Genomic DNA, 11,186 nt, shown 5'->3' on the forward strand with positions numbered 1-11,186 from the left:
GAGCGCGGCCTGCGAAGTCCCTGATTCGGTCCTTCTATGTGCAAGGAGCCTTTGCCCAGTACGCTCACATTTCACTCGGGCGAGAGGACCCGGGTGTAACCTTTCCAGAACTCGGATCCTGCACATACCACTCCTCCATAGCGGGAGGGGGGAGGAGGCCAAGGGGGACTAGGTCCGCTCCGCTTTTCACCACTGGGAAGCTGCAGAGGGCAACGGAGGGAAGGAGGCTAACTATGGAAACCATCCTGTCCTCAAACCCACCAGGACCTGAATAATCCTGGGAGTGGACTCAGGGGACAGGCTCCCAGCTCGGGGTTGGTTCCCTGCTGAGGTCACTGTAGTAGTCTGTGTTCCTGTAATGGAGTGAGGGAGTCTGTGAATGAATGAATGAATGAATGAAGCTAGCTCACCAGCCCCAGGTTTAAAAAAAAAAATTAACACAGTAAAAATCACAGCTTGGTTCAAATGTGATGTGGCACGTAGAATAAGATAGAATCCTGGTCTGGGAAGTTCTGAGTTTCAGGCCTGGATCTGCGTTTCTCAGCTGTGTGACCTTGGGCAAGTCACTTCTTGGGACTTCAGTTTCCAACATTAGTCAAACGTGGATCAGGCTGTCCCTAGGATCCCTTATACTCTAGATCAGGTGGCATAATGTTAGATTTACCCTGTGACCTTGAAAACTCATTTGCCTACATCCTCGTTTTCTCTGTTTTGGTCTAGTGGAAATACCATCTAATTGTTTCACTGGCACTTTAAGATATTAGTATGCTGTCTGGTCTTCCCAGTGTCCAAGAGTATAAATTAGTAATGTGGACAGGTGCAGTACTTCTTCAAATCATAAAAATTGCTGGGGGAAGGCATTAGTGCTCAATTGCAGCAGACATTTTAAGTTAGACAATCCACACACCAAATGGTGTAGAAATAATTAATGGTCTTTCAGCAGAACTCAGTGAGGGAACAAATTAACATTAATACTTAGAAGGATTGAGTTCTAAAGAACTTTGAACTCACTGGAGATGGGAATTAGCACTGTGTCACCAACTCCTAAATCATGGTTTGGATGAAAATCATCCAATCTGGAATTCAGGAGCAAACGTGCTTTTAGGATTATCTGGATATCTGAGATCTGGATTAGGACTACAGGGAGCTCCGAAGTGCAAGCTCGGGGACTTGGTGGGACTTTCCACTATTCCTATTGCCTCAAGAGACACAGAACCTACTGCTGACTGAGCTCTTTCACCTCCTGCCGCTTCCCTGTTCTGACCCACTACTCAAACACTGGAGGCTGCCATGTAAGAGTGATACTAAGGCTCCAAGTGACTGGCATCCAGAAGCAGTAGAGCCATTATGAGCAATCCAGAGGAGCAGCTCCTGAAATGCAAGAGTACAATTTTGTCATTAAAAGCAGTTAAATCACTCTAACAGAAATTGGAGACAGACTGTCAAGGAATGAGCAAAAACAATGAGGTTATTAGACGATGGATTCGTCTTCTCCAGGGAGCATTTTGAAAAGCTTCCTCCTTCAATCCTGCTATCCTCTTTACCCCCAGTACACACATTTCTACAAAGGCTGCACAAAGCAATTCGTAGGGAAATGATCCAGTCTTCTCCTGGAATCAGCACTGATGCCTTACGAATTAAGACCTGACTGACTTTTATGATTCGCAAAGAAACAGAGTTACTCAGAGACCCCTTTCTCTCACATTGCTAAATCTAAGAACCCAGGGTTGGACTTTAACTAGCTTTCATTCCTAATTATGATTTCATCTTAATGCCATCTGTGGTAGTATAAATTCAGGGACTGAATTTCATTTGCTTTGATTCTTTGTAGGTGAGCTAACATAAAAGCACATAGGAACACATCCCAGAAGTGGCAGTGACAATGTCATTGGGGCATTTCACCCATTTTCTGCTTGGAGGGATTAAATGCTCCTGACTATAGGATGAAAAAAACAAAGTACAAATCTTGAAGTTATTTTAATGGTAATTGAAGTCTTTTCTTACCAAAAGGAAAGTTTTACTGGAATCTTTACAAGAAGAAAGTTATATAATTTTTTTTAAGAGTAAGAAAAATTTATTGAGGGAAAGAAAGCTTCTGTCTGAGAAGACATAAGGGGGACTGGAAAGTGGGTTGCCCTCTCACCCCACTTCTCCAAGATGTTTTATGCAGCAAAGCCACATGGAGAGGTGGGTACAAAGTGGGACAAAACTATAAGAACCAATGGAAATTACAAAGCAGGCATGAGGTGGGGCAAAACCATGACTAACCAATGACATTACAAGTACAGTCACCCAGGTAATATTGATTAAGTGGGGGTCAAATGGGGGAGCAAGTCAGGTAGCAAGCGTACAAGGATTTTTCAGTAAGGGTGGGGGTCAGGCATATTTCCTGGAAAGGCTGGATTAAGACCTTGGCCCCCCCCCAGGTGATTGATACCTGTTTAGAATATCAATCACTGTTCTTTATCCCCAGGGGAAGCACAAGGTTTCTCTCCTCTTGCAATTCTGGCCACAGTGAATGTGTCTCTATTGTCCTCCATGTTGGCTCCTTGCTGTGTTGGCTCCTTGAGGGAGTCCCTGTCTAACTGCCTGCAAGATATCTAATTAACTTACCTATCTGCAGTATTCCCCCCTCTGAAGAAATACCCCTAACTGCTATGAAGGGGAAAGGGTGAAGACAGCTCTGGCTACTTCCAGCTGAAGAGGATCAAAATTGTGATCAGCAGTTAGAGTTACTCTACAGAGGGTCTCTCTAAAGGCCTTCTATAGGTACCTGGTATTGTCATCTTGGTAGCTGTATAGCTTTTAAACTGAAGGAGACAAAGCCAAAGAAATAGTTAGGAATGCAAGAGCCAAATTATAAAGTCAGCAGGATTGCTATGAATATAGCCCACAAAGAGGATAAAGGAGAAGGTAGGTCCAGGGGACTTCAGAATCCAACAGAGAAGTTGTGTAACAGCAGTTATGAGCTGTTTACAAGGTTGACCTGGTGGATCCTGGTAAAAGAAGTCTAGCACATTTGTCACTGGTTCCGTTTGTATGACTGCTTGGAGTTTGGCAGCCTCTAGGCAAGAATAAACAAAACTTATAAGAGATTAGAGTACGTATAATCTAAGCACTAGAATGAAGGGCAGGTTGGGGAGAAAGTCACACTTAGAAATTGAAATAGTGGTTGAATCTGCTGGTCTTAGATTCTTTCACTGATAGAGGTTATCTATAAGTCTGATACTTTGTCATAAGTCTCTCTAGTTTTAGCTGTGAGATAACAGACAATTTGAAGAACAAATTTCACTAAGAACTACAAAACTCTACCTGAGCTCTTATAGATTTTACCATTTTTTTCTCTCTAATGATCTATAACCATGGTCAGCTACTGGTAAAGCTGAAAACTGCCAGAAGGGTTCAGTAAATGGAGCCCCTTTTTATATCTAGCTTTATTACTATGGCATTATTTTATACCTCTTTTGCTTATTCTTTTCTGCTGGGTGTTTAAGACCAAGTTAAAATGAGACCTGGCTCAGTGGTTCTGTTGTCTTTCAAGCACAAGGACCCTAGTTTGATCCCTGGTGGGTGGGGGGGTGGGGGGTGGTGAGATCTGTGTCAATCAGTGTGAACCTCTTGCTATCTATTAAGGTCAGTTAAGCCTCTTTGGGCATGATTTTGGAACCATGCATAGAGATTCTCAGCTCCTTTGTCAGTGTCAGCTGTCAGGACGGGTCATGGCCTTGCTTGACCATGTTGCTTTCAGTGAAAGCGTGGGAGACTTTTTTCTCTTTGTGACCCTCCTTTGGCACACAGTATATTTACCCTCTGGTGCCCAGCAATCTCCCTGCTCAGGAGGTTGAGTGACTTACCAAAGATGTAGGATCCTGTAGGAAAGTTTCCTTTGTGTCCTGGATCTTGTAGACCTTGAGGGGCCAGGGCCAAAATATTGGCTGTCCTCGTAGCCCAGTCACCTTTCTAGTTTTGGTCTCCAAACTTCAGTTGTTGAATACCCAGAAGACAAGATAAGTGACATTAGTAGTTTAACTATTATAATTTTGTCTGGACGTTAAGCACTTTGCAGGATAAAGCACAATTAGATAGCTGTTATTTCTTATCAACCATAGTTGTTTTAGTAGTTGAATCCTTGTAGAATGTTAACAGAAAACAGTTATATATGTTATACAGAAACAATTATATATATTATACAGAAACTTAAGATCAAGAGCCACACATAGTATTTTAGCATGACAATCATGATAACATTTTCTTTGTAACATTTGCGTGTTCATCTTAGTATGAAATAGTCATTCAGTCAAACACCTCCATCTGATCACAAGACGTTAAATGACATAAAGAAAACTCTTATTTGTTATCCTTAAGTAGGATGCCATCTAAGGAGAACATACATATTGTCCTATAAATGACCTTAGGAGTTCATAATGTCTAACCTCTAGTTTTAGTTTGTGATATTTTTTTGACTGTTTGGTGACTGAGCATCCTTAAGTGTGGTGACACAGATAACATGTATCACATAAGTTTTTAAGAAAACTACTATTGACTGGTTATCTCATACTGGCTTGACATGTAGCTTTTATCACAAGTAGCTGGAGTGCAAGAAAAAGGCAGATACCTGAGTCAAAAAGATCATTACCATAAATATCCTAGAGGACTTGTACACCCAGAAGGCATGAACATATACACCATGAAACAGCAATGGGTATCAGTTACATGAAACCCTTTGTCCTTTAATTTAGTTTTGTACCAAGAGTATTTTAAATAAAACCTTATTGTTTTCCCATCAAAAACTTAGCCATTTGACCATGACCCATGTATACATATCACAATAATATGTTTAGCAATATATTTTCCACAAGGCTATGGAAATTATTGGGGCCTCCTTTGTGACAAAGGCTGGAATAAATCTTTTCCCAGGCAGCCACTCCTTTATTTACCAAGGGGAGTCCTGTCCAGTAGTTTTCCTAAGCCCAAGAGTCTTTATTTAATTATCTTAACAAAATTTTAGATGACCTATGAGAACCAGATCATAACAACATGTTTTGACCAATGAAAGATTCCCAAGATATTATATATAAACAATATGTACTGTATTTGTAAAACCAGTTGATATTATTTGGATCGTCTGGCAATCTGGGGGAAGCATGTCTTTAGTAACATTTATCTATAAGCCTACCCGAGTTACAGGCAAACATCTTTAAAAATCCAAAATGCCAAAATGAAAAAAATGCAAACAAAACATCTGTATGTGTTGTAACAAATTGGACAGACAGACAGACACACACACAGACAACTTTTTATAAGCCAGAGTGCACTCAGATGTATTTGGCCAAGTTGAATTATAATAACTTTTATAATTTTTAGGTTTGCAATTATAAAAGACTAGTCAGAACTCTGTAGATCAATTAACAGAGATCTCTTGTACTAAGAATCAAAAGGAATAAAAATCTTCTCTATACCTGTGAAAGCAAGAACAGTTCTAAGATGGTCCCTAAACTGACAGATTATCTGACTGAATACCCAACTACACAGGCTTTGAGAGTTTCAAGATTAAGCCTAGACCAGTTTTCCACATAGCCCAGAAATAAGTGATGGTCAGTTTTACTCTGGAAAGATTCTAGAAAGGGAAACTCACCATTCTGGAGGCTTTGTCTTGAAATCCAGCAGCCACAGAGGAGGAAAGTGCCTTGAACTAAATACTATTGAGAACTGTGTAATTTTTCAGGGAAGAGGCTGTGGAGAAGGGACAAGAATTCTTGCATGAGGCAAGATTATAGTTTAGAATATCTTTAAAATTTAGATATTATCTGATTTCACCTTAATTCCAATTCCAGATTCTCCCTAAGTCTACATCAAGCTAGCAAAGTAACCTGGGTATAGAGCAATTATTGGAGAACTAGTTTTTTTGTTGCTATTTTTTGGGGGGAGGTTGTTTTGTTTTGTTTTGAGATCAGGTGGACTTTGGTTTAAATTCAGTTTCCTCCTTTGCATTCTACTCCTAGATCCTTGAGTAAACGATAACATTGTTATGGGCCTCTGTTCCCTTATTTGTAAATGAGGGTCAGACCAGTCTTATAGGCTCACTGGGAGGATTATAAGAGGTAATATCATGTTCTATCTAACCATGTTCAGGAAAAACGTGGTGAGCCCAGAAGTCCAGGACCTAATCGTGTAAGTGTTGGCTCCCTTCCCTCCTACTTCCTAACCACCCCCTTCCTCAAGTCTCCCCTAATGTAGACTGATGATTATTTTACCTTTGGGGAGCCAGAGATAATTTTTTTTTAACTCTAAGACCTCTGTAATGAAAAAAAGTTATTTCTGTGAGTATAGGGGATTTGAAAAGATACTAGCAGAGCCCATAAAACCAAGAGAATTCTTGTGGAGTAGGATTTGGTAAAATAACTTTTGTCTTCCTATGGCCCACACTGATGATGTTGGTATTCCCTGGATTGACATAAGACTATCACCGGCAGGTAAGTCAGCCCCAGCGTGGAGTCTCATCCTTAAACTGGGAAGGTTATTCTGACATCTTTGCATAAGAGATGTTGGGAAGAGGAGGAAGGGGACAGAGAATAATCATCACTGTCCCCAGTAGTGTCAGTCCAAGAGGAGACTCATTAGTTGGCACCAGAACTCCAGGAATCCCCCTGGTCTCAGGGCTTCAGCTGCTGTTCTTTCTGACCAGTTTGCTTATTTCAGAGCCTGGTGCATAGCATAGCTACAGGGTAGTTTCAGTTCTCACCTTCTGCTCCCCAGAGCTTAGTCCCTGCACAGCTAGGGAAGGATCTACTCCCTCCTTTCTTATAATCCTCTCTGTTAGCCTTAACTGTGCTGCAGGGTTTTGTTTTTGTCTTTTGCTTATTTGTTTTAGCATGACACTCCTCTCTCTCTGACTTTTGTTTTTAATTGGCCAGGTATGGGAACATTTTTGTTAATTGCTTATTCATCCTCTATTTGTCTAGTTTGTTTGTTTGTTTGTTTTTTTGTTTTTGTTTTTTTTTTGGTACCAGGGATTGAACTTGGGCCCTTGCACTTGCAAAGCAGGCAGCAGAACCACTGAGCCAAATCCCTGGCCCATGACATGCCTCACTTGATGTGAAGTCTTAAGAGTAGGAACCAGGTCTTACTCATCTTCATATCTCTAGCACCTGGCACAAGGTAGCAGCTCAATGAGTGTTGAATAAATGAAGTAGAAAGAGTACTGGACAGGGAAGCAGGAGATGTGAATTTGAAGACTGACTCTTGCATTAGCTAAATGTGACTTTGGGAAAATCACTTCATCTTTTAGGGCTTCAGTTTCCACCTCTATGAAATAAAATCATGGGTTTAATAACCTCTGAGATCCTTTTAATTCTGCTGCTCTGTGAATCAGCGAGGTTCTCAGATTTTCTCACTACCCACTTGTATAGCAAACTCTACTACCTGGCACCATCTGACAGCGTGGTATTCAGATTTAAGTATGGGTGCTTGGAGCTGGGTGTGCAGCTTAGTGGTAGAATTTACTTGCCTACTGCTTGCTTACCATTTCAGGCATGCACAAGGCCCTAAATTCAATCCCCATGCCACAAATTAAATAAAGTAGACTAACATATATTCTGCAAGGTTAAAAAGCCATATGGATGATGTTTAGGGTCCTGGCTTTCAAAGAATTAGAATGGAAGAGAATAGAATTATCAGTAAAGTTATTATATTTTGGGCATATTTTTCCCTCTTTTGGATAAAAAAAAGGTTCAGAATTATTTTTGAAGCTTCAAGGTCATCATGTAGACATAGCAGAATTTTCAGTTATGCTGACAAACTTCTATAATCTATGCTAATAAGTATAATACCTGCCAGCACCCGTGTCTACTGAGCACTTGAATGTGGCTGGTATGATTAAGCAATTGAATTGTAAGTTTTATTTCATTTTAATTAAATAGTCAAACACTGGTGACTACTATTTGGATAGTGCAGCTGCAGAGCCATGAAGACAACCCCCCCATTTTGTTCAAAATTAAGTAGTAGTGCCTAGAACAGTGTCTGATACATGGTAGGTGCCCAAGAAATGCCATGTTTCTGTAGACGTTCAGCAGTGCCTGTTAAAAGAAGGCCAGTGAAGAAGAGGCTCCACAACTGACCATTCATTGGTCCAAGTTGGGGAGACCTACATACTTATAAGGAGCCATTCACCAGCTAACTAGGGCTGGTAAAAACATAACCAACTATGCTGTCTTTCCTAATTATGCCAACATATGTCCAGTTTGGGGCCACAGAGCCAACAAAGATTGGAGAAGAACTAGAGAAGTTCCACTGTTATTATACCTGAGAGCAACTTTGTCTATGTGACCAGTAATGACTTCTCTCAGTTCTGTCAGGGGAGGAGCAAACAGGCCTCTGATACAGCTTGCATAGTTAAATTCCAATATGGACATTATGGAGGCATTGCGGAGACGTTATACCATCTTCTTTCCTGGGCATCTTTAAAAATGGAGATGATTTTCATTTGCCTGGAAGAAAGCTCCTGAAAATATAGGTGCACATTATGACCTTTACAGAGAAGTCAATGGCTCCAGCATGGTGCTCTGCCAGGCCAGGCCAGACCAGGCAAGGCGGGGCAGTGGCACCGGATGCTACCCAGGGGTAGAGCACAGCTGTTCGTAAACTCAGCCAAGAGCACACTGACAATGTTACCCCTAGAGGGTGAGAGAATTCCAGAGCTGCAAAGGGCCTCTAGATCATCACCAAACCCTTCATTTTACAGGTGAAGAAACTGGGACTCAGAGAGAAGAGTTGCTTACTAATTAGTGACAGGTCCAGGACTAGAACTCAGATTTCCACGATCCTAATCCAGGTCTTTTCTCACACCATAACACCAACAAACATTAGCAAAATAGCATACAAGCCTATTCTAGAAACTGGATGCAAAACTGGTAGGTAAATTATCTGTCTTCTAGGTGTTTAATATTCAAGACACCGGCTCACAGAGAAGCAAACAGAAAATGAGCAATTAACAGAATAAGATCAATGTGTGATAAAAAATGATTACATTGTGTACAAGCCAAAGATAGGTGCACAGGAAACTGGGGCTAAGCACTCGATATGGGAGAGTAAGAGATTCTGACTTGTCACCTTTTCTAACCGAAGTGTGTTTCCCAGAAAGAAATTTGAGAATCATAGCATAAGGGAATTTAATATCACTCAAAAAAAGAGAGGTAGTCAAATATGATGAAAGGTGGACAAGAAAACAATTCAAGTGGTTAGAAACACCTCTGCTTCTTAACATTGAGAAATGGCAGCATCAACATATGACAAAGAGAAACACCAGCAGGAAAATAGTAGAAGCTGATAAGGCAAGTGGAAGATAATTTTCTCTGGGCTTGAGCCAGGGCTGTCAGCATTGGACTCGCCAGCACTGTTGCTGGAAGGGAATGTGCTTTGCGGGGAGAGGAGTGAGGCTGGTAGGATCATGGGAAGGCTGTGTAGAAGTTGTGCCCACCAGCTATACTGTGCTTCTACTAAGGCAGGAAACCACCAGAATTTAGCACCAAGGTAAGGGCACGGTTCTTTGACTGATTCAAAGGAGAAATGACAAGCATTTTAGGGTTGCCTCTCCCTTCAGGAGGAAAATTAAGTCTAGATTTGAGATAGAAGTTTTCAAGAACCTAAATTATAGAGGTTTGTGCGAGTTGTCATCTTAAACAGGCTATTTATAGTCCCCAGTAGTATACCCAGTGAGGAGACCTAGAAACTATCCATTTTCTCTCTTTCACCAACCTCTGAGATATTTCTTGAAGCGTATCTTATTCATTTGGCTGTTTGGTTCAGCACCCTGTGCAGTGAATGTAACACCCTGAACTGAAAGATGAATGTCAGTCATAAGTCCCTGCCCAGGATGAATGTGATTAAAGGGAACCCCACTCCTTCTCTCCATCTGCACCTGCTGGAGTCAAGGGGTGTTTCTTTACCTTGGCCAAGTGAGGCCTTCTGACTCTCAAAGGGCTTCACTCTTTCTCAGCTCTTTGCTATTTTCGCCTTCGGGTCCTGCGGCTCCTACAGCGGGGAGACAGGAGCAATGGTTCGCTGCAACAACGAAGCCAAGGACGTGGGCTCCATCATTGTTTTGTTCGGCTATCCCTTCAGGTGAGCAGGAATTGGGTCTGGTCCAGCACAGCCTCTCTCACTAGACTAGCAGGACCTGCTTGGTCTCATTCTCCTGCAGAAATCTAAAGACTATTTGTTATGTGCTGCTCCAGATTCAAATAGAATTAAAAGACTTGGGTCCTTTCTGCCTTTTAGCAATTTCAGACACAATGGCCAGAGGGGGGAAGAATAGGACAAACGCAAATCATTATGATGATGCTCCAGTCCATGGCCAACCAATGGCACATCATAGCAGCTCCCACTGAGAGGACTCACGCATTGGGGATGAAGGTTTATAGGAGTATGAGCAAGTTGGGCAGCTCTCTCTCTGACCCTCTGCAGCATCCTTTGTATCCTAAAATAAGAAAGTTGATTAGTACTTACATCTAATGTGTTGAGCCAGGCATGGTGGCGCACGCCTGGAATCCCAGCACTCGGGAGGCTGAGGCAGGAGGATCAGTGTGAGTTCAAGACCAGTCTGGGCTACATAGTGGGTTCCAGGTCAGGCTCAACTACATAGTGAGACCCTGTCTCAAAAACAAAACAAACAAACAAAAAGAGTAGATGTGGGGTGCTTGTCTGGTATCTCCAGACTACCAAGAGGCACATCTTGACCAGAAAATAGAAGAGACTACAGAATATCTGGGAGCCAAGGATGGGGAAGCCTATGTTTAAAGGAGAATGGAGATAGAGTTTACCCCTTTAGTATCAATGCCCAAACTAAATAAGTGTTTCTTGTCTGTACTGGTCTCTTTATTTTGTCCAATATAGTCAAACTGGAAATTCTAAATAAGGCCTCAAAATGAGTGCTTCCAACCTTAACTTGATCACTGTGAGTCTATGCTTTCCCAGGGGAAGACAGATGATTTGCTTAGTGGTTTGTTCACCAGAAATAGATAAACTATACATACTGTGGTTGAGACCTAAAGGACTCTGGAGATGCTTGGAAATACATGGTCACCAGGTCTAGGTGGATGAGTTTAGGGTTGCAAATGAGGGAGGTGATGTTTGAATGGACTCTTCATGAAGCTCCTATCTTTTTTTTTTTTTTTTTTTTTTTTTTTTTC

At 41.6% G+C, this 11,186-nt stretch overlaps 1 protein-coding gene across 2 annotated transcripts in view; it reads left to right on the top strand.

Moving 5' to 3' along the window:
• The window catches only part of Sypl2 (synaptophysin like 2), a 17,252-nt gene that overhangs the window by 459 nt on the left and 5,607 nt on the right, over positions 1-11,186 (top strand). For both annotated transcript variants that reach the window (XM_010605971.2, XM_033758353.1), the window contains exon 3: positions 9,995-10,119. In XM_010605971.2, the coding sequence (XP_010604273.1) occupies positions 9,995-10,119 (125 nt within the window). The remainder of the gene's footprint in view (positions 1-9,994; positions 10,120-11,186) is intronic.

Source organism: Fukomys damarensis, unplaced genomic scaffold (genome assembly GCF_012274545.1).
Source record: "Fukomys damarensis isolate Sample0158 unplaced genomic scaffold, DMR_v1.0_HiC HiC_scaffold_33, whole genome shotgun sequence".
NCBI classification, from domain to species: domain Eukaryota; kingdom Metazoa; phylum Chordata; class Mammalia; order Rodentia; family Bathyergidae; genus Fukomys; species Fukomys damarensis.